General features: G+C 34.3%; 1 protein-coding gene and 1 long non-coding RNA gene across 4 annotated transcripts in view; one reads left to right on the top strand and one right to left on the bottom strand.

The window, feature by feature from the left end:
- The window catches only part of LOC132702553 (lysine-specific demethylase 3B), a 547,286-nt gene that overhangs the window by 156,419 nt on the left and 366,536 nt on the right, over window positions 1–24,331 (top strand). The window contains exons 5-6 of one of the 2 annotated variants that reach the window (XM_060671261.1): window positions 18,757–18,841; window positions 18,893–18,990. In XM_060671261.1, the coding sequence (XP_060527244.1) occupies window positions 18,757–18,841; window positions 18,893–18,990 (183 nt within the window). The remainder of the gene's footprint in view (window positions 1–18,756; window positions 18,842–18,892; window positions 18,991–24,331) is intronic. The other variant, XM_060671262.1, reaches the window with a different exon arrangement.
- LOC132702555 (uncharacterized) lies at window positions 12,027–21,556 on the bottom strand. 2 transcript variants are annotated; one of them, XR_009618898.1, is made up of 5 exons: window positions 21,393–21,556; window positions 18,123–18,328; window positions 14,090–14,251; window positions 12,375–14,019; window positions 12,027–12,320 (listed from the first exon to the last, which is right to left on the bottom strand). It is a non-coding gene; the product is annotated as an uncharacterized LOC132702555 (long non-coding RNA). The 2 variants fall into 2 exon arrangements; XR_009618899.1 differs by lacking the exon at window positions 18,123–18,328 and having other exon boundaries at window positions 12,375–14,002.

The following is a 24,331-nucleotide window of genomic DNA, read 5'->3' on the forward strand; positions in this document are numbered from 1 at the left end:
AAAGTTTTAAACTGTGCAGCTCGAGGGAGAGAGGGCAAACTTTGTACAATTGCCCGACATCCGTCCAATTAAAAGTAGCGAACTTTTACGCGAGTGTAGTTGCCGAAAGTTACTTTCCATATTCGACTTCCGAACAAGAAATAATATTACCATCTCGGAACTGATATTCGGGGCGAAAGTTTTCGAAAAGTTTCGGGTAGCGAAAACTTCCGAACAAAAGGTAAACAGTTTTAAGTTGGAACAAAGTTTCCGAAGACATTCATTACTTTTGCCCGACTATTTTGATCTCTTTAGGCAACGAACTTTGGCAATCTCCGAAGTTTCCGGATTACGCGCGCTTTCCCCGACGCAAAGATATAAATTTGTGAAATAGTGCGACGTTTCGGGCGTCGCCAACCCGATTTTACATTAAGTTATAAACTTCGCGGCGATATTGCCTCGGCAGACTTATCTGTAATTTACACGATTTTCGCGTAAATTTTATTCAAAAGCTTTTTGCTACTGGCAAATTCACAAACGTCCAACTAAAAGAGACTGCATAAATCGTGCATAAAATTGCCTAAATATGATACTATGATAAACATGTAAAGTGTAATAAAGTGTAATAAACGATATTAAAACTTTCACTAGTACGAGCCCTAACAACTAAATGTTCGGACGATGTAAAAAATGATAAAAAAGACATTTTTATATCTATTTAAATTTTGTTTTTGCTTTGTCGGTTGAGTAATCAATTTACGCACATTATGACAGCACAGAAAGTGCTATCGTAATGAATTATTTTTTATTTCGCATGAATTACATTGCAAAATAACGGAAACATACCAAATTTGCTGACAAATAAATATTCGGACGCGAACTTTTATTGACCAAGAAATCAATGCTACCCATGCATTGATGGTAAAATGTAGTGTGCTTAGATAAGTTCGGGTTGTATCTTTTTAAGTTTGTATAATAGTTGATAAGAAAATGACGCGTGGTGTTGCAACAAACAAAAAAGTGCGAGAAATTATCATATCTCAGTACTGCAGAGGTAAATCAATGCAAAAAATTTCAAATGACTTAAGTATTGCAAAATCAACAGTCGGGGATATTATAAAAAAGTATGGAAAGGCAGCTAGTGTTAGCGTTCGTGGTAAAAGTTCAGGCCGACCCCGTAAAATCACTGAAAGAGATCGTCGTATTCTGGTCAAGATTTGTAAAAGTAGCAGACGAAGCGTCTTACGACAAATTCAAGCCCAATGGAATCACGAAGCAAACTTAAATGTCTGTAGACAATGGATGCATAAGTCTGGTTTGAGTTTTTATAAGGTAAGTTTACAATTTCTCCTGTTTCAATATAAAAATTATTAATATTATATGATCTACTTTTGTTAAAGGCAAACGAAAAACCATTATTAACGTCTATTCAGAAGACAAAACGTTTGGATTGGGCAAAATCTAAAATATCCTGGACAACGGAAACGTGGAGTGACGTTATCTTCAAAATTTGATGTGTGTGTAGGCGATTTTCGGAAAAGGGTGATTCGTACAAAATCAGAAGCCTTTCACAAAGATTGTCTAAAGTCCACGGTAAAATTTCCGCAGGGTGTTATATGGGGATGTATGAGTGGTAAAGAGATTGGCAACTACGAGTTCATTGATGTAACTGTAAATGCATAACAATACCAACAAATTTTATCAAGAAGTTTCATTCCATCAATAGAACGAACTTTTGGAAATGAAAATTTTATATTTTAACAAGACGGTGTGTCCCGCCATACCGCGAACAAACAAGTGGTTTGGGGACCATAATATGAAAGTTTTATCGTGGCCATCAAGTAGCCCCCACTTGAATATTATTGAAACTTTATGGCATCGGATGAAAAAGACTTGGCGTAACAATCCTCATCGTACAGTTCCAGCATTAATACTTTCACCCCCGAATATTGCAAGACTTTGATAGATTCCATGCCAAAACGCATAACAGCTGTTATTGCCGCGAAAGGTGATGTTACTTCTTACTAATGTTCGATTTAAAGTCATTTTCTTATCAACTATTATACAAACTTAAAAAGATACAACCCGAACTTATCTAAGCACACTACATTTTACCATCAATGCATGGGTAGCATTGATTTCTTGGTCAATAAAAGTTCGCGTCCGAATATTTATTTGTCAGCAAATTCGGTATGTTTTTGATATTTTGTTATGTAATTTATGTGAAATAAAAGAATAATTCATTACGATAGCACTTTTGGGTATAAAATAAGTGCGTGATTTCATTTTTCAATCGAAAAGGCAAAAACAATCAATTTAAAATAAGTGTAAATATGTTTTCTTATTATTTCGTACATCGTCCGAACAATTAGTTGTTAGGGATCATAGTACCATCGGGGGTAAAAAAAATTACGGATTTAATTTGACCTCGTATGACTTTTCTGCAGCTGATGGAACTTACAAACTTCAAAAGAAGGTAGAGTAATACCGTGTGCAGGTTATCTAGAGCTTTGTAAGCCTATTTTTAGAAGGCTGAAAATCATGCCACTTCCATGGAAGTACATCTATTATCAAATGCTGGAAGTACTTAAGTACATAGGAGCAAAGACATGATCATTTTACCAGTGACTTGTGCCAAAAAATGCCAAAAAGATTCGTTAACCTAACCTAAAAATTATTTCACCTGTCCAGCGACACGACAAATTTCGAGAGGAAAAATTTTCCACATGAATCCGTTGCCACGGTGATCTGTAAGAAAAACACGGTTTGATTGGTTAAAAATTAGAGGTGTGGAATTTTCATAATTATATATTTAAGTTAAACAAACTTGACACACTTTTAGCCATAATGTAAATGGAATGGAATAATGCTTATCTACAATGGATAACAAGAAAGCAAAACTACACAAAACAAACCTATGCAACGCTTCTTCGATTTGGTTACGTACACATGAAACTTCGTCGATCAAAATCTTAACCGGAGCCCGATATATTTAAAATTTCTTCACAAATCAGCCCGATATGCCAGATGGACAGATTTAGTTTCAACAGGGTGGTACTACGCCCCATTTTGCCGGACAAATGCGTGAATATTTAAATACGGTATTTTGCGGACAGTAGATAGGTAAAAGGAGATCCAGATTCTCTGGAGATATTTAAAACCAAAGGTATATAAAGAAAATCCACAACATTTAGATCGTTTAACATTTAGAATTAGATACGAAATGAGGCAAATTAATGAAAATATGCATGCTGTCAACAAGTTAATGGTGGGCATTTTCAGCACCTAATAAAATAATTTCATTGCAATGTATTTTATTCTTTTGCTCATAAAATAAGAAAGTCGAAAGTATATTTAAAGAAAAAGGTGTTTTATTTAAATAAAGGAACTTGGTTTAGACATCTACTTTTTACCTGCCCTGTATATGAACATGTGCGAGCATTTTTCTTGAAATCCAATACCGGATCTTTGAATGGATGTGTTCCATAGTTTAGCCGTTCACCGCATATAGATCTCATTGAAGAATAGGAAACGAAGTGCCCTAAAGACATATATTTAGAACTCTGAACTCAATCTGGTATGCCGATGACTTAGCAGCAACAAACTATCGAAAATATAATATAATAATGTCAGCAAGCAAAACGGAAACCATGATAACTTTCTCAAGTAAATATCCAGTCAAGACAAGGATAGTGGAAACGTAAATGATATAGTATTGGAAGAGGTAAAGCATTTTAAGTATTTAGGCAGCAATACACCTTGTGACCGAAGAAAAAAGAGTAGAACAAGAAAACATACTCAAATCAAATGTTTTACAGTTGTTAATCATGGACAACGAAAAAATAAGAAAGCAGAATACAAGCACATAAATCGTAATATCTGAGGAGAGTGAAAAGTACAAAACCAGACGGACCAAGAAATATAAGAACGGAATTAAACATCTTTAATATAAGCGAGAAAATAAAAGAAAATAACAACAACTGGAAAGAGAATACCAGCAAAAGTCAGATCTTCCCAATGCCATAGAAGAAGAGATGTCGAAAAACCGAGAAAAAGATGGCTACCGTAACAGGCAATGTGCCTAAAACCCGAAATGAAGAAGAAGATGGAGAATAATGATTCGTCATCGAATAAGGAGTCAACATCATACCTATGCGTCACCGAAAACTGTTTTTAGTATCAGTTTCTTGGTAATAAAAGTGTTTATTGAAATTGTAGCTGTATATCTCTCTCCATTGACCTGGTTATTGTTTATTCACAGCACTAATAACTGTTTCTTCCACTATCTGTTATCTTCATCTGTCTACTAACATTAGCTTTGTTTTTTGCCGATTAAATTTTAAGCCATAGGTCAAACTTATTTATTTTTCTGCGGCCCATACTTATGCCTCCATCGCAACCGTCCAAGGTCTTTCTAATGATGTGTTCACCTAAAATGTAGAAATAACATAGGTGATAAAATACATCCTCATCTTAAACCTTTCAGTGCGTTTGGACGTTTGGGAAGTTTATCTCACAGTCATTGAAACTATTGCAGTACTTCTTTCATATAGATGTTTTAATACATGTGCGAGAGGTGTGTATCTATGAGAGCCTTCCTAAGCATAGATTTCGGTCTGACCGTTCGATTCTGGAAATATATTAATTAACTTAGACGATCACCACAAATAGATATTACAATTTTAATTAAAGTATACGTATCAGGTTATTATCATTGCCTCGATTGACTGATAAAACCTAGTTAATAATATGGCCTGGTTTATAATTACCCATACGTGTATTCTGAATACTAATATTGTTTTGGGGCATCCAAGATAATTTAATTACTTAATATATAATCATAAATAATTTTCCAAACTCGCGCGACCAATATTTACTAAAATCACCCGTTGGGTACAATATTTGATTGAGATCGTTTTTGGCATAGGCGCTAGATAAACTCAGCCAAAAAGTGCATCACACTGCGTTTTACGCTCTTCTTTATATTTCAATTCTCTGTTTTCATTGCGACATGGTGGGTTTATTTATATGCCCGAGCGTCCTGCTGGCCGCGCTGATTTATGGTACTTGGCAGCGATTCAACATTTTTTTTTCGTAGTATCATTAGGCCAAAGTACTTTTCGCTGTTTTAGATTTGGAACGGCTTATTTTTCATACCCTTTGTGGCATTTACATCGGTTGAAACGAGATCTTCGTGTGATTCTTCTTTGTTTTGGTTTAAGATCATTTCAAACTACTGCTATCTAACTAACTAACTAACCAAGTTTTTTATCACCGGATGTTTGACATTTCGTCAACTATTCTGCTGGCTACTTCCGGGCATTGCCGGGTAAAATTTACTAACTAATGTAACCTAAGTAACCAAATTCACATTGAAGCAAATTCAATTCGGCTTTATTGCTAACTTCTTTTTTCAAAAATGTCATTTTGCCAATTTCGAGGAAAACCAATCCTACATTTTTTACATTTTACAATATTTTAATCCTGCTGAAAATTTTCTAAACGTCGGTATTGAAAATAATAAATAGATATTTCTTTATTGAAATTTGTGGTGCACAAGAAATTTTGTAAAACTGGTTGTCGGAACTTGAGAACAACCAAATGGTTCCTATCGTAACATTACATCAAGTGTGCCATACTAAACTTTTTCTACTCCCGTCTGTAAAATACCTAATTACCCACCGATCTAGCCTACGGGAAGCGTCACTTTACCACGTCAGTTTCGTTTCCCATGAATCCGAGCCACTTCGGACATTACCGCACGGATTTGGAAGCGATCGGATGTTTTCGGAGATATTTCCCACGCTTTGAATTTTGACGACTGTCAATTCTGACGGTCATGTCAGTGAATGCATTCGTATTGTTTGGCGAAAATGTAAAACTAACGGTCGTAGAAAAAGTTGCAACACGTTCGGTAAACTTTTTAAGTCACTCGTTTATTAAACTCTCGCTCCGCTCGTGTCAAATAAACTCGTGAGTCAAATGCCGTTTACCGCACTTGTTGCATAATATACTACTGTCGTTCTAATACAAAGTTTTGGTGTCAGACATATATATTGTGTAAATCGCCATTCATAATTTTTAATGTATTAGAAAATAGTATATTATGCAACAATTGCGGTAAACACCATTTGACTCACGAGTTTATTTGACACGAGCGTAGCGGATATTAAATAAACGAGTGAGTTAAAAAATTTACCGAACGTATTGCATACCATACTTTTTCTACCACCGTTAGTTTTTGGGTACATTTTCGCAAAACGACACGAACCCATTCACTGACATGTCGTAAGAATGGAAAAACGTCTCAATTCAAGGGGTAGGAAATATCTCCGAAAACATCCTATGGCTCCCAAACCCGTGCGGTAAAATCTCGGAAAATGTCCGAAGTGGCTCAGATCCGTGGGAAACGAAACTGAAGTGGTAAAGTGGCACTTTCTCTACGTTAGATCGGTGTGTAATTAGGCATTTTACAGACGGGAGTAGAAAAAGATGATTACCAATTTTTTTGCCTTAAGCAAACAATATAGTAGCTGGATGTAGCAGTTTGACAGATGTCATTTTTTTAAAACTGGAAAGTCGAAAGTTTGTCTGTCATATAAATTGTTTGCTAGTTATCATTTAAATTTGTTTAATTCAAAACAAAAATTCTTTGTCAGCATAATAATTAAGGAAGGTACGTAACAAGTACGCGCGACGATGATTTACTTCTCAAATATTTATACACATTGTAGGCATATTTATTCAAAGGCCTTAAAAAAAGATATCAAAAATGTATTAAAATATAAATAGCTTCAAAATAACACCCAAAAATACTTTAGGAAGCTTTTTTATTGTCAAAATATTAACCTTTAGTCCCCCATACTTGTTCTTCGGCATCTGTATTTTTATGTGGTCTTTAGAACAACATGTCATAATAGCAACTTTACATAGAAGCCTTAAAGAACAATAACTTGCTTTTATCCACAGAGAGTATTGCCCCACATAAGTTGTAAATTAAAAAAAAATGATTACCGAAGATATCTTGTGGAACAAACCAATGTTTCATTACTTCGAACTATATTTTTAAAAATTACGAGTATGTCAACTCTTCCACTCGTCTGGTGAGTTTCATGGACGAACCGTGGACATTTTGGCAAGTATTGGCAAGATAATTCAATAAAAAGTGTAAGAAGACCATTTCTTTCGAGGGAAGCGATTTATTATCGTCCAGGCAGGGAGTGAAAAAGGAGTTGTTGATGAAAATCTGCAGATTATAAAAGCCATATTAATAAATGAATAAAATTATTTTAGAGTGGTATAACAAAACCCTTTTTAATGGATTCAGAAAGTGAACTTAGTGGCTGAGCTTTAGGTTAATGAAAAAATTGAAAGACTCTCATTTAGAACGAATTAGATTAAGGGGTACCTATTAACTAAAAGTAATTTATTCTTATAAAATGGGAAAAACTTAACACGTAAAATGTTTTCCTTTTTATCTCATTGATTTGTGTTTATATTCCCATATTTGAGACTCTCGTTAAAATCAATTTGTTTTTAAAAAAAAATTGTTCTTTACATCTTGCGATGAAATTCGTATACATTTTGAACATAATACGTGTCTGTTGTTGTGCTTTTTATTTAAGTATTTAATTAAAAATAAGATTAGCTAATTTTTATTTACTAAAAATATCCAAAAATATTCCAAATAAAAGCTTTTCGACGTTAAGAAATTTAAATTCATTAAAATATTCTAATGGTCTAGAATTATTCTGAGAGGTAATGCTACCCTAGCATACTATTAGTTTTTAGACCATTGTAAAATATAACTCATGAAACTAGATAAACTTTACCTTTAAGCCAAACTTATTTAGTAGCAAATTCACGAAATATAAGAAAAGTAAAAATAATTAAAATAAGCATTAACCTTAACCTCTGGATCTTACTCACCTTATCATCGAAGTATTTATGAAGTAATTTATGACGTGACGTAATTGTCATCTTTTGTGTTTTTCACTAAGCTTCGTGATTTTCAATTTTGTTTTATACAAGGCTGCCTATTATATAATAAAATAACCCCACAGTAACGAGCTACCAACTGCCACTAATGTTTTCGTCACCCTATTTAGAAGTTTTTTATTTACTCGATCGTTTCAAGTGTTTGCGTTCGTGAATGGAGGCGATGGTCTTGAACAGTGCACTTTTCTGAGAGTTAGGGACCTTAATAAAGGGCAATTTTGAACCGGCAAGCGGATAATTGATAGAAGTGCGCCAGCGGCTGGTTATTACATTTCACTCGGGGAAGTTGTTAAGTCGTTCGTTTGACAGTTGAAAGCGGCGCTTTTCCTACAATATATTCGATTTACCAGTCCCTTGATTTTGTCTTTCTTTTTATAATAAAAACGTCGTCTATTTATTTGGAAAGAGATCAACGTTAATTTTAGTTGGAAACGCCTGGATTTTCTGATGGGATTAACAAATCTGCTGCTGGTTCCTAGTTCCTTCATCAACGCGTGTGGCACTTATATTTTTTCGTACATTCATTACATTTCTGTCGATGATACCATTCTCCTCTTTTTTTTAAGTCTCATTGCATTTTCGCCCATTTACAGGCCGAGGTGGAATCCCACGTATTCAAGTCCGCGTACCGAACATAAATCGGATAACGGCTTTTTGGCTTGCAAATGGCCCTCCAGGAAAAATAAATACTGAATATTTATTCTTGTTGGCTCCGTTTCGAACGCATAACGAAAAGCAGATGCGTTCGAAGCGATTTCACCCAAGTAACGCCGAACGGAGTGACAGTATTTTATGAGGGTAATGAATGTAATATATGAATTTGACTCCTGCGGAATTTTACGCAGTAGAAAAAACCAGGTATTGGGTGATTCATTTGTAGAGTTAGATCGACACACACATGAAAAATTATCCTTTCACAAGAGCAGCGGATACAGGACTACAAAAACTGAACAGAAACAAGAGAACAATATAGGCATAATGAAATACATTGACGGAGAAAAGGAAAAAATGGAAGAACAATTGGTAAAAACAGCTATTGCCAAACTAAAAAATGGAAAGTCATGTGGACCAGAAATACTATTGACTATTAGTTTTGTCTTTAGTCTTTTCACGATAGCACTTTAGTTCTTACCCAACCCTCCATGAAAGGAGTACTAGTAATATTTTATCTTGCCAATTTTTTGTGACTACATAACCAACATTAATTCACGTCTTATATTTTATTTAGATGTTCTCGGCCTACAATTTTATCGCTCTTAGGTAAAAGGGCGTTGCGTTGCTTTTCCCATATAAAGTTGACATCCTTCATGGTTTTTTATAGCAGTTTATTACTTTTTATGGTTGTTCTTGTTCAAGTTCCATCAAAATGGACGGTATTTCTTATTTCAAATCTTTTCTTTGGAATTATGTTCGTTAATGCGTTTCTTAAACGTTCTATTTGTTCTCCGATATAACATTTCAGCTTGTAGACGCCGGATTTTTGAGTTTTTCCTGATTTAGTTTTATTGTTTTTTTGAAAAATTTCCTATGATGTTTTCAGTTTTATAAGCGATCTTGAGACCAAATTGAAATTTAGGTAGATGTTTCGAAACTTTTTCGCCTGGTTCTCCTATGCATTTTATTGTTTTATAAATTTTGGGTTCGATGTTTAATATGGGATGGATATAGTTCCTGTTTTATCTTATATTCGTAGCAGTAAAGTACACATAGTATTAAAGTATTATTTATTAATTATAGTGTACAGCAACTAAAACATTATTACTCATTTCTGGCGTGCTCCGAATCGTGTTCTTATGTTTTTTTGTCGGATGTGACGTCGTTGGGGGGCAATGTTACTTCATGGAAAGCGCCATCTATTACTTGGTCACTAAACTAATACAAATGGTCTAAAGAACCCTGTATGACACAGTTCCGAGTTATTTGAAACTATTTTTTGGTTATTCAGGACGATACAGCAATCTTGGCTGAATTCCTGGAAGACCTACTGGTGAACAGAGTTAAAATAGGACGATAAATACTGTAAAAACTAAATTCATGATTGTCTCGAAAAACTCAGTCAAACAAGGTCAGGTGACGATGCAAGCAACACCAATAGAGCGCGTGGAAAAATAAAAATATCTCGGAACTTCGGACCTAGACTAAGATCACAAAATAAGAATCTGAATTGAAATTGCGAGGCAGTCTTTCTTAAGATTTAAAACACTATTAGGTGATAAAAATCTATGCCTTAAACTATGAAGTTTATTGAGTGCTACGTGTGGACACAACTACTTTACGGAGTAGAAAGTTGGACTCTCAAGGCTCACTCCATCAAGAATAAGCAACTGTTAAGAAGGATAGGACAAAAAAGGAAATTAATGATTACGATCAAAGGAAGAAAACCAGCTTATCTTGGCCATGTTTAAATACGAACTACTACAGACCATCATGAGTGGATGGAAGAAAGCACATAGGAAAAAAGAAGAAATACTGGCTAAGAAATATTAAAGACGGGACTCACATGAGTATATGAGAACCGTTTCAGGTTGCAAGGGACAAAGACGTCGCCAACCTCCGTTAGGGGATGGCACTGGAAGAAGAAGAAGTTTTGAAACTTTCTTGCTAGGTTCTCCTATGCATTTCATTGTTTTATAAATTTTGGGTTCGGTTTTTAATATGGGATGCATATAGTTCCGAGTTATTTGAAACTATTTTTTAGTTATAATCATATCTGTCAAAAAGGGGTCGTAACCATTGTTGAAAGCTATTTGTTTTATAATATTTAATGCTTATTCAAAATTTTCTGTGGAAAGTGGTACTTTAAGTATTAAAAGAATAAAAATTAGCCATTTTGTGTGTGAGGGTGATTAGTGTTATTAAGTATTAGTGTCCGCATTTATGGTATTTATGGTAAATGGAAAAAAACTAATTTGTTTCGTAATTTATTTATAGTTAAGTCCAGAAAGTTTAAAGAGTTATCTAGTTCCGCCTCCATGGTAAATTTTATATGGTTATATAGTGAAATAAGCAAAAACATCATCTACGCATCTATACCGTCAAAGAAAACTTTTATTCAGAGGAGGTTTATGTATGACATTTTCTACATTGTCCATGAAAATTTGTGCCAGTAATGGGATAAGTGGGTTTCCCTTAATTAATTATTCTTTAGCAATATAAAATTGATCAATAAATTCAAAATAATTTTGGTCAGAACAACATAATCGACTATCTAACAAATCTTTTATGATATGGTTAACTTATCTCTGAGTAAGAACATTGTCTATTACGTCGATCGGTGGAATGCTAGGAAATAGATTTTGGACATCACAAGATACTAGAATTGCATTAGGGAGATTTTTTTTTTTTTTTCAAAAATAGGTTACGTTTTGATCTATTGCTTATCAAAAACGATCTTCGTTCTCGCTTGTTTATGCAATAAAACGATTAAATCGGCGAGAGATAGAGAGAAATATTCAACGAACAAACGAAAATTGAGAGTAACGCCAGCGCGTTTTGCGAGTAACAATTTTTCTGCTTTTTGTTTTACCGGTAATAATTACAATGTGCAGTGAAATGAATTTGTCGCGAACGTTTCGCTCGTATGCAGATTTTCTGTTTCAGTTTTTAATTAATCGTTATTGTGTTCGGTCGCATGTTTGGACGTGTTTTTTTCCAATTTATGTGAAATAAACGTTTTATTTTTGTTATCTAAACGTGGCTGCGATACATTATGACGTTAAATTATTAAATTCAAAATTATTGAAAATATTTGATATTTATTCTTCTGAGTTATTTCCTTACAAAATATTTAGTATAATAGTAAATGTACAGAACATAGAATCTTTATTTATTTATTTGATTACAAGTATCTAACGACTGTGCTCTATTTCTTAATGCGAGAGAGGTATAAATCATTATTGAAGCATAAAAGTTAGTGGTCTTGGCCATATTCCATACGTATCCCAATGGTATGAAGAAGTTGTGGAAACTTTGAAGGAAATGAGTTTTCGTTACGTACAAACTCATTTTGAAATTAAGGACGATGTAACCCTCTTGCAAGAAGGAATAAAAACAATCAAGACAAATAGAAGAATGTGGGAAGCTTCTAGAAATATTCTAGAAAACACTGCAGAGTCGCTTATTATTATTATTTATTACCATTTATCTATTTTCATATTATCCTTACCTGCATATAAGTCTTAAGTTGATTAATTGCTCGGCTCTATAATTACAGTCATCTCCTTCACAGCCCTGGGAGGGTTTTTGCCAATTCTACTTATCTACTCTTACTCTATCTTACTCTTTTTAGCATTATTTTCAGGCCAGCTTGAGTGTTCGTGGTTCTTCTTCTGTCATTGTGTTGCCTGCAATTCTTCTTACGTGTATTCCCCTGACCTTTACTTCGTTTATTATATTACCATCTTTACACTTCTTTGAGTGCTTGTGCTGTTGGTTCTTATCTGTTTGGACCGAACATTCTCCCTCAGCACCTTCCTTCTAAATATCTTCTGCTTCTTCATTTGCAATGGTTAGAGCGTCCAGGTCTCGCAACCATATATTACTACAAGTTTTATGATTGCTTTCTGTAGATTTAGTTTAGTTTTTGTGGTAAGTTCCTTTCATTTCACTAAAGCTTGAGAGCAAAGAAGCCTCTGTTTTCAGCTTGAATCCTATTATTTAGTTCTTTTATGATGTCATTGCCTAACATTAAGGATTTGAATTTTTTTACCCGCCCCAACTGGTAGTTATCGATAGAGAAGTATTAGTATATATTATATTAGTATATAGTATTGTATTATTATCGTTCTAATAAACTGTTGTAACGCCGCTGTCACATTACTTTCATTCACTCAAACTCGTCTTCCTATTGCATGCAAATTAGTGTGACCCTAGAAAATTGAAATAAAGAAACTATCATTGGAATTTATCTGAACTTTACGTTATAACATTTGTCAACCCTGTTTAATGATCAGAAAACCAAGTGCCTTTTAGACCGACAAAATTATTTTGGAATATACAGTTCTGGGTCCTGCGTCGCTGACCTTTGGGAACTTTATGGACCGCGGGATAATCTAATTTACATAGTTCCGTAAATGGAGTCGTTTTGCATTAAGTGACGTTGCTCGGGAGCGGTGAAAATGTTATTTTGTATGCGGAGCTACGAGTCGTCGGTTTTATATTCGTGCACATGTCGTAAATGCAAGAAATTCAGTGCAAATATTTTAAAGATATCTCCCGAATAATTGTTTCTTTTCAACTACGACCACACTTCTACCCGGTGATGTTTTCTATGAACCTTAAGTTCTTATTCTGAAATGCAATTAAAGAATATGTAATGTAGATGTACGACTTTTTTTGTAAAACGAGAGATGACACAAGATAATTTCTCCATTTCATAACTTATCGACAAGCTAATAATTGTTTGTTATAACAAAAAGAAAAAAAGTTCACATGTACCCAGATCTGAAATGCTTAGGTTCCGCGTTACGAGAATGTTAACTACATTTTGTCGGATTTTATTGAAATTTGGCAACGTCAAGATGGGTAATGATCAATTCTGCTTCAACTATCGTACCCAATAATATTATAATAATATTATGAAAGATATATAGGCAACTGACTTTTTGAAATTTTTGTAATTTACTTTGAATAAGCCACACAAAAGTAAATTTTTTTATGGTTCAGTTACTTGCATATTTCACCTCGTTTTAGAGTTAAATAGAAAAAATTATGAAAATTTTTTTTTACCAAATGAAATTTGTGGCATAATTGTAAAGCAAATATGGCAGATTTCCCTCTTAACATTGTCTCTTTCTCGAAAATATTGTTAATAATAGGTTAAAAACATTGCTAATCTTGCCAGAGATTAAAATAAGGATTGTGTCCCAACTGATTTTGTTACTCGATTTCTCCTAATGGTTTATTCCGTAGTTTGATTATCCTTTTTTAAATGCTGCATCCTGTCATTGTCAATCGCTTTTAAGATCCTTTTTCTTTCGTCAGTCCTTCTAAATTTTGCATCGACCTCTTGTAAGATTGCTAATCCCTGGAAGGTATGCATTCCTTTGGGAAATGATTCGTTATTGTCACTTACTGGAATGGTTTTATTGGCATTACGTTTCTAGAGACTTACTTGGGGTTATATGTCCTAACGCTGAAATATGACTTAGGTGCCTTACATCAACATGCCCTGATTGCGGATGAGTTTTTTAACTGACCAGCGTTCAATTTTCGGTTATCGAGAATGATCTTCATGTTGCCGTGACACCGATTCCGCTTCCTTAAATACTAAAAACTAAGAATATTTTATTTTTAGTTTCTTGTCCGAAATTTAATATCTACAAACAATGAAAATGACCGCCATCACCACCATAGAATATGTAATCGTCAGAGAATCTCAACTTATGACCTCATCTGGCGATGCATCGTAAAATTAAGAAAATGCAACAAAGGTTTCAAAGGCACACGTTAGATGGCGCAATTAAAGAAATATTAACATTGAAAACTACAACAGCCCTTGCGGAGTTTTCGCGATTCTTAGACTAAAACGTTTTACGTCCTATTTGACATTCAGTATGCTTTTGGTACTCGTCGTTACTCACGAATGGGTAACTCGAACAACTAACTGGCTTGCTGCTATTTTGGCGTAAAAGTTATTGAGTTTTCATTTTTCCTATCGTTCACGACAATTACACGTCAAGTTTACAGATGTCGTATGAGTCGTTACTGGCGCGGTTGCCAGACTTTGGAATTCCCGGTAAGGTTACTCATCAGGAATAATTATTCGTTGTGCTAAAATGAATTCCTTTTCAGTGGGTGGATCATGTTGCGGGATAAAACGTTCCTAGTTTTTATTTTCTGTTTAGCGTTGCGTTCCGCTCCATATTCCAGGTAATTGAAACTGGCTGTGATACATTGATTTCGTGATCGATTTCTGCCGAGTTTACAGCGGCCTGTAATAGGATTGAGTGTTGGACAAGGATATCTGGATCATTTCTGTTCATAAGGGTCTATTTTGCGGGTCGGTTTTCGTAGCAGGTGAATGGTGAATGGGTATAATTGAATTACGCAGTGTGATTTTGATGATTTTGTAGAAATACCAGGTTAGTGAGTTGGAATATGCGCCGATGATTAATCCAGTAAACTTTTGTTCCGCTGTCTTGCTTGCGGATTTAGATGTTTTTGGATTTGTTTTGCGACTCGTTTTCTACGCCATTTTGGGGATCGTATATACCTCGCGCACCCAGGAGGTTTTTATTTTTCAATTCGCTTTACTGGATATGTGATGATTTATATCGGGGCTAGTAACTTCCATAACAGGGTTTTTTTGTTACTGTTCTTCTTTCCCATTTGCTCCCATTCATCTTGCACCCGCTTAATTCGGTAGCAGCTTATCACGGCGACGGTGTTAACGACTGCAGCACTGTAGCACGTTACTACTTTTGGTGATTTATTTAATTTATTTCCATGCTTAGTTCCATCACAATTCAAATAGTTCGCTCCACGAATTGAAATGTGTTCTTTAAAAACCATAAATCTTAAATATTTTTTTTGTTTTGATATTCTATTCAGGGATAAGTATTTTGCCGATGTATTTTATTTTAAATGAGTTACTTGTACATTTGGATCATCGCAGCGGTTTGTATTTAGGTCTTTATATTAAGATTTAATTGAATTAGTTAAAAATATGTACCCATCCATCTTATATCTTGATATTGTCATTGTTTTACATATCGTGTTAGTAATAGTATATAATCAATTTTTGCTGCCAACTCGAAATAAATATTTGGTACAACTCAAATTCTCCATTAATCAATAATTTTAATTATTTCTTCGATTATTATTTTCGTAATTAGCAATTTGTAATTTGGCGTAATTGAGTGTTTCTGCACAAGTGTTTAACACAATTATCGCAGACTAATAGCTAGTGGAATTACTCGGCATTCAAAACCACCATTCTAACCTCGACCTCACTCCACTCTCACAGTGCGGCTATTGTTACAAATGGTTAACAAGTTTTTATTTTTTCCTCTTCTTTGTTGAGCGAGCCATCTTCTCGTTGAGCGTCGCAAATTGACAAAACATAGTTTTGTAGGCATTTATTTTATAGAACCTTAGATCACAATAAATTTAGTTTTAAAAAATTAACACTAAAGAAAATGGTCAAAATGATCTATGCCTATCACGTAAAAGAAGTCTCGCAAAAGCCATCATGTAAACTAAGCATTTGTGGACCTACGTTTATATGAACTCTTGTTTCTTTGTGGGCGAAGAATAATTTTTGAAACACCCCGTAGAAAGTTTCCAATTGAATTCAGTGCCGTTCTCAGAATTATTATACGAAATCAGGTGAAAAAGTTATAGGAGATGAACACTCTGTATATTATTTTTTACTATAATTGAGGATAATGCGGGCTTTTTCAAAATATTTAGCTCTAGACAGCTATATTTAAAAACAACTTCAACACTATGGCTATTAGAAAATTAAAGCATTTTCGAATAGTTGGAAAATTTCTGTTGCCCTGAAATTGTCCCTATCTTTATTTTCGATATAGGAACCTGTAGCGACAGTTTGAACCAATTAGACTTCCGAAAATATTTATTTCAAAAGACAAAATTTTATTCATTATATAAAATTAACTTAAAAAAGAACAATTTAAAAAGGACAAACAATTTTTGTAATATTGCCACATTGTTAATAGTGTTTTTGCATACCAGAAAACAATTTTAACAAAAACTGCACAAACCTGCTTCTGGACCCAACAGTAGCTTTTTCTTGTCGATTTCAATAAAATTCCATTAACTAGCTGTATAAATTATATAAAATGCTAAAGTTTTTTTTTCTAAGTGAATGTATGGGGTCAAGGTGGCAACAATGGATCAACTTTTGTTTGACACGCTGTAGCAAAAAAGTTACAACTTTTCATTTTATTTTCAACAAACTATGGCTCCACTACTTTAATTACCCACGATTACTTTTTGACATAATAGGTTGGTTGCATCATGACGACCATTTTTTTTTAAGTTTGCAAATGATCCATTGTGTACTAAGGTTAGGTACAATGGCTCACCCCTAAGTAAACAATGGATCACTGGAGTACACAATGGATAATTATTTTTATTAGTATTAAAGAATGGACATACTAAAATGGATATAATTTTTTATTTATATTTATAAAAATAAAACAAATTCAGGTATATAAGTAATTGGTTGACAAATCCCTTATTCGCTAGATTATAATTAGCAACTATATTTTGAGACTAGGTACTAATAAGTCAAGTACGAATAGGTAAATGATAACTCACTCTTTTAGTAATAACTAAACACATATCACTTTGGTAACGACTAAACTTGAACAAAACATAAATGACAGCTTCTTGATTCTCTAGGTCATAACCAGTAACTAAACTATCTGACCTAAGGACTAGAAAAAAAAAACAACGAAACTTAAATTAAAATTGAAAAAATTGTTGATTTCTTACATCTAGGCGCAATAACAATCGACATAAACATAACTTCTGATAATAGAGATCATAGTAATAAACAAACAGAATTAAAAAATGACTTAATTAACGTTGAGGGCAAATAAATCTAATGGGAAACTATAGAAAGACTGCTGTCTTGAGGTACTGCCACTACAAATTGGCTTTGGTAATATCAATTTGACATCATCTTCTTTCACGAAAGATATGTCAGGCACATTGGAAACTCGAAATTTATTTATTTATTTATGTGCCCTGTGCTTTTGACTTAAAAATAATACCGTCTTAATGTTGTAAACGGAATTCCAGTTGTTCCAGACACTTTGCGGAGGCTATCACCCATTTCAATTCTTAATAAAGCTGCCTTCATACTAGCTGGTCGTGGCATTCTGGAAACAAACACTGCGTGAAAAAAAAAACATCTAAAACTCAAAAATTAATTTACGACCAACTCTCATTCTATTGGGTACACAATGGATCATGATCCATTGTGTACTTACGAAGACTGAGCCATTGTGTACTAGGACGCCATTAATATTTAAAAATTGTACCCAACCGTAAATTAAACATACTAATCAAAAGTTTCTGCAGGAAAATAAGCCTAATTAAGTACATTTTAAGGCACGTATACCAGCACTAAGTTATAGATATGAAAATACATGATAGAAAGGTTCAAGTCTTACCTTCTAATTCGTATTTTTGCAACCAAGAACCAAAAACAATGATCAGCACAAATCAGCCTGGCCAACGACGCACACCAAATAGTTCGAACGAGTTCCGTTGCCGAATAGAAGTAACGAGTGAGAGAGAAAGCAGATATCTCTGTCCCTTTCGCAGGAATAGCGTGTGATCCATTGTGCACGCCCTAACCATTGTTGCCACCTTGACCCTAGAAATATTTATTTTAGAAAACTCCGCATTATTCTCAAACAACAAAAATATATTTGTAAGGTGTTCAATTAAAAAAGTTGATACAATAACTTTTTGGCCTCACCTCGTATATTTATTCCGAGAGCGGCTAGCTTCTAGGCGAAAAGTTGTATTACTTTTTCAGGTCTAATTTCCACAGCTTCAGGCACGGCGAGATGTTTTAAAAATCACTAGCATTCTTTCCTGATTGAAAATCTTTTTATAGTATATATTTTGTTTATAATGATCCATAATGATTTGTATGGCATTAACTTATAAAGCTATAAATCATATTTACCCTGAACTTATAATCTGCAAGGACCTTTCGACTTTTCTTATACTAGCTTTAACTGGTGTTTACATTAAAGGAATGTATTAATTTATTTTTATAGTTTTGTTTATTTGCAGGACCTGACCGTTACGGACGATACCGTGTTGGAAGAGCACAATGAAGATCCTGCGCTTGTGCAGATGCGTCTCATCGGAGACGGAGGTAAATCGGCTTTTCGGCTTTTTCAAAAAACATTTTAACAAGTTTTCGCAGTTGTAGAATCGATCATGCGCGGGGAGAACGTCGGGATCACTCCGAGAAGGTCCAGATCGTCGGCGCTGTTGAATCAGCAAAATACTCAGTTGCTTCAAGTAAGTACCGATCTAAAGTTTCACGCGCTTACATTGATAATCATAATTAAAATTCCCTGCGTCTTTGGTAATTCAAATTATCACAGTGTTCGAAACCGGGAATCCAAAAATACTGTGTATCATTTGCAAGCCCTTCTCTACAGACATTCTTCCATTTTGTAGGGCATGGTTCGTGATTTGTCATTTCTATACGGATCTGCACATTAAATTCTACGTGTGCCTTCAGGCTTACAGAAATCGAACGTCACCGTTGCGATTCAGTGAGCACGGCCGCACACAATTACCTTTCATGTTGGAATAACATATTTTTTCACGTCCAGTTGCGATAATAACACGGATTAATTACTAAAAAATAGTTTGTTTTGGCCAGAAAAATGTACGCTTAATCATCCTAAATTAGTAACTTGTTAGAACCTGTGACGTTGGCTTACTTTGAACGTTTCAGTTACTAGAAACTTCCTTCCTTCGCATGATAGGTGGAAGCAAGCCTGAATCGGTTGCAACATCGTGTACTCAGAGATCCCTCCCGCAGGCAAATTTGGATCATCTGATACCTTTCATTAATTATAATGAATGAATTAATATAATTATAATATTAACATTTACGATGGTGGGCTGAGAAGTCCCGGTCCTGACAGAGATGGTGCCTCCATATGAAAATGTCTATCAGCATTCTTTGGAACTATGGAAGATTTTGAAACACGTACTGTAACAAAATAATTCCATATAAAGACTTCGCATACACAAATAGCATACAGGCTCTTCGTTATCATATTAAATGGCCGATGGGTTTCTGAATTTAAAAAAGTCGCTGTTTCTTAATGCGACAGAGTCATAAATAATTACTTTAAAAGTTAGTGGCCTTAGTCGTATTCCATAGGCGCACTATTATAGAGTTCTCCAAACGATATACCGTCGTTTTTACGACATAATGCGGTATTTAACTTTGCTAAATTTTTATGAAGGTCTAACAGCAGGATTACCTCGTTTGGGTTTCTCTTTGTAACCCTGAATAAATATATTCGAAATTCCACAATGACGTTCCAGATACGTACTTCGGTATTTCGTGTATAGAAAAACTTGTCTCTTATAGATGGTTTTGTAATAAAACCCAATTCTTCGTGCGAACACAGGCAAAGTTTTACACAATATTTTTCCGATACGCATCATATATCAAGTGTCTCACTGTTCCGGCATGGTACATGTCAAGTAGACTTTTTGGGACCCCACGATCTTTCCGCGTTTTTCTTTCTTGGACACCATTCGCAACTATGTCGCGTACTGCGGCATACTGTGTTTTAGCCATCTCGAACGTTAATTTTATGGCTCCCCTTTCACCAGATGCCGATTTCACAAACAGAAACACATTTAAAATTATCATTTACGTAGCAAATGGCAAATGTGTCCGAGTCTTTCATCTATTTGCATTTGGTGGATGTTCATCTTCAACGATTATTACTTCATCGATAACAATCTCAACTTCTTCGTCGCTGGACATCCCAAGTGACTAACTAACAAAATTAAATAATGTTAGTATTTGGTAAGTAGTAAATTGCAATGAAATATATATGGTACCTCAATAAGTATCATCCATTATAAATGAATTATCTAAACTCTTAACCCTTAAATTGGAAACCAGTTTAGGCTTCATAGTGTGTTTTTAATATACTCATTCGGAAGTCATAATCATAAAAGGGGGGATCTCGAGACTGTCAGGTAGACGTACAAGTAGTGCCTTAAATAATGGGTTTTCAGTGAGAACTTGGCCCTCTATAACCAAAATCCGGATGATTTTTTGCGTCGATTTTTAACTATGTATGAGGCATGGGTCCACCACTACAGTAAGGTAACACAAAGGTCCAAACAGTGAATAGCAACCGGCAAAGGCAATTTTGTCAGGGAACAAGGTTACCTTGGAATGGAATTAAAGTTAAAATTGTTTCCTCATTTACCTTATTCGCCTTTACCTAGTATCCAGCGACTACGCTCTGTTCCCTAACTTCAAAAATGTGTACCTTGTTTCCGGCAACCCAAACAACGTAAAACAAAACTGCGCTTGCATAAATCGTAAACGAACGAGACGAAAAACGTAAACATTGACATCGACCCCGTTATTCACTTGCTCAACGCCATAGTAGCACTGCAAGTTCCGTCTACTAGATAAATTCATTCGCCGGTTAACGACCCCGAAGTGTATCTGAGTAATTCCGCAAACTGACGCCATTAACCGTCTCCTCTTTTCACTCTTCATCTTTCTTTTACCCAGGACCGGACTGGTAGGCACTAGTTAAACACCGTATACATTATATAAATTGTATTATATCATCGTTAAACATTGGTGTGGGTAGTTTTCATCGCAGGGCCTTTTCATTATTAAGATCGGCTTTTAATGTGTTACTTACCCAAATCTTCGGCACCTACGTAAAGATTAAAAATAAAGTTAAAAGGTCCATGTGCTCAAGGTTTAGGTTATTGTGGTTCAGCTTCTAGTTTTGACTATCAAATTCGTCCTCCGATGTACTTCCTGCACCGTTGACTCTAAATGAAACTGATACTTCAGAGGTGTCTGGGCTGTAATAAAAAAATTAAAATTAAAATTACATAATTAAACTGATTGCATTTTGATGTTTATTAGTTCTGATGTTTCTGCATAAAAATTTCGTCATTTAGATGCAACAACTTCAGGCGTTGAATTACTAGATTTCCTTGTTGCAGTGGTTGCTTGTTTTTTTCATTCTGCTATTTTAATAACTAACACTTGTTTAATTTTCCGATTTGTAGACATTATACACACTATATGCACTTGTGTACTAAATAAGAATATTAAAGAAAAGTACTAAATCAATAAAAATACTGAGCGGATGTTTTGTTTTGTTGATAAATCAATATAAAATAATAAAAAAGCCTGTTGGTAATAATATAAATAATACCCAATTTATTAATACAATTACATACATACATACAATTGTATTAATAAATTAAATTAAGAACCACTGCCAAGTTCGTCAGAAGTCTCTAAGGGATGGGTATTTCCCTTTTAAAATCGGAGTGAACTTTTCTTCGAATCGCATGTTTTGCGGCATTATCTAGGATTTTGCTGGTTTTCCTAGCGTTTTTTTGGGTGGTTCAATTTAACCTGCTTCCGTTCTTTCGTGAAATAGTTTAAATATTCGGCAGCATCTTTCAACATTTTCTTACAACTAGTATTACCATATCTGATTATTAGTTATTGCTACTGACATTATAGCACATATTTTTGTTATGAATATTAATATGGCCCAAGTTAATTTCTACTTACACAAATTTGATCGTACTGAAATACTCCTCAGTACTTAGAAACAGAAGTTAAAATCAGATTATTCTAATTTGTCTGAAACCCCTGACTCCATCTCGTATACCATCAAGCGAGATGTAGACGGTTGAGTATTGAAAATTCTTCGAAGGTCACCCTGTAATGGGACCTTCGCCGGCTCAGGTAGAAAAATACAGCGAACGGACGCAAAAAACGGAATAAGAAACGAGATTTATCCGCGGGCTCGACAAAGAAACCGATTCCCGAGATATTCCGCCCTATTTCGTGCGCCCTACTTACGGCCACGAAGGGTCCGGGTCGGTGAAGGGCTGGGGGAGGTAATGATTTATCCCGCGATTTAGGTCTTTATCCGCAGCGGTGATTTATACCAACGGTCACCGCTCTAAGGGCGAGGAAGGCCGACTAATTCACTGAATTAATTTGATGAAAACGGCTGGGTCGGCTCGGTAAATTGGTGATCAGATTAATTACAAAAGGCCGAAAGGGGAAATTTAAGTTAAATGGACGCGTTTTTTTCTGTTTGATTTCGCTAGACGTGGACTAGGGTAGCTATTAATGGAATGTCTAAAAAGCGGTCATTTTGGTTCTTCAACAGTGAACAAGTCAAATGAGAAAAGTATGAAAAAATAGTCAAAGTATTAAACATTTGCCTTCTGTAGCATTCAAAAATTTTCTTCGTCTTTTATTGTACAAGTAGGCACATATTTTGAACATTTTTTTTCGTATCTATTGCACTATTTTTGATATGTATACTGCATCGCACTCTGTTAAATGTAGTGATTAAATTCTTTCTAATTATATAGTTATATATATATATATATATATATATATATATATATATATATATATATATATATATATATATATATATATATATATATATATATATTTTGTTTCCACGTTCTTTTCTCTTACTTTTTCCCCAAGCATTTTACAATTTGACTGGTACCTTAAAACCTCACCATCGAACGTGTCTCATTTTCATAAATTTCTGCCATGGACCCAAATTTCACTTCTTCTCTTATGTATACGATTCTAATCTTATTTATGCTAGGTAAGTCTTCCGCCTTTCTTGAGGATTTAATCTCCGCAACCTTAATTTTACTTTTCACTTTCGTAGATAACACCCATGATATTCCCTTTTTATTTATAAAACCCTGACTATGCATAATACACGGTACTCGCTTGCTCATTCATTTAGAGTTACTTTTTGTCCTCCAGTTTCTTTTATCACTGCCAAGTACCAAAAGCTTGTTCTATTAGCGTATATCAAAAATCACTGCCATTGTTTTTCCGTCACATCTACACATGGGGACGTAAGGGGAAGCATAAATTCGAAACAAAAGCCAAGAGTGTATATTTACCTCTAATTTTTCCCTGTTTTTTCCAAAATAAATAATTGTTGACTATTATTTAACTACTACGCTTTAGCGCAGTTACAAATCAGAAAACTACTAGAAAACTGTCCAAGTTCTAGAGAACGTCTTGTTTTGCTATTGTGTCTAATGATGGTTAGGTGATTGGCAGAATGGGAGACCACAATCATCAAAACAACTGTTCTCTGTTACTTATCTTTCTAGGATTATATTTATATTCTGAGTTTAATGATTATCTCTTTAAATTTTTATGGTTGTAGATATAAACTAGTATTGTAGTAAATTCTAGTTCCTAAAAAACTCGTTCTATATCATCATCGCAGGATTATAATAAACGGAATTTAAAATACTTATTTAGTTTTTACTAAACTTTCGCGAATATGATTTACCCACCTTAATATTTAATCCACAATAGTAAAGGAATTGAGTCTGTTTAAGTTAGGTACGTTGAACAAAATACGTTCTTAGTTGTAAGTTTATCCTTTATACTTTCTTATCAATTTTAAGAAATAAAACTTATTTTTAAAAGAGCATTTTTCGAATCAAGTTTATATGAAAAATAAAAACTTTCTTTAAATATATATATATATATATATATTTAAAGAAAGTTGTAAAACCACTTGTATAAGTTGCTCCGTGTTGTCAGGCATAT

This window comes from Cylas formicarius, unplaced genomic scaffold (assembly GCF_029955315.1).
Source record: "Cylas formicarius isolate icCylForm1 unplaced genomic scaffold, icCylForm1.1 PGA_scaffold_5__7_contigs__length_24384050, whole genome shotgun sequence".
Taxonomy (NCBI): Eukaryota; Metazoa; Arthropoda; class Insecta; order Coleoptera; family Brentidae; genus Cylas; species Cylas formicarius.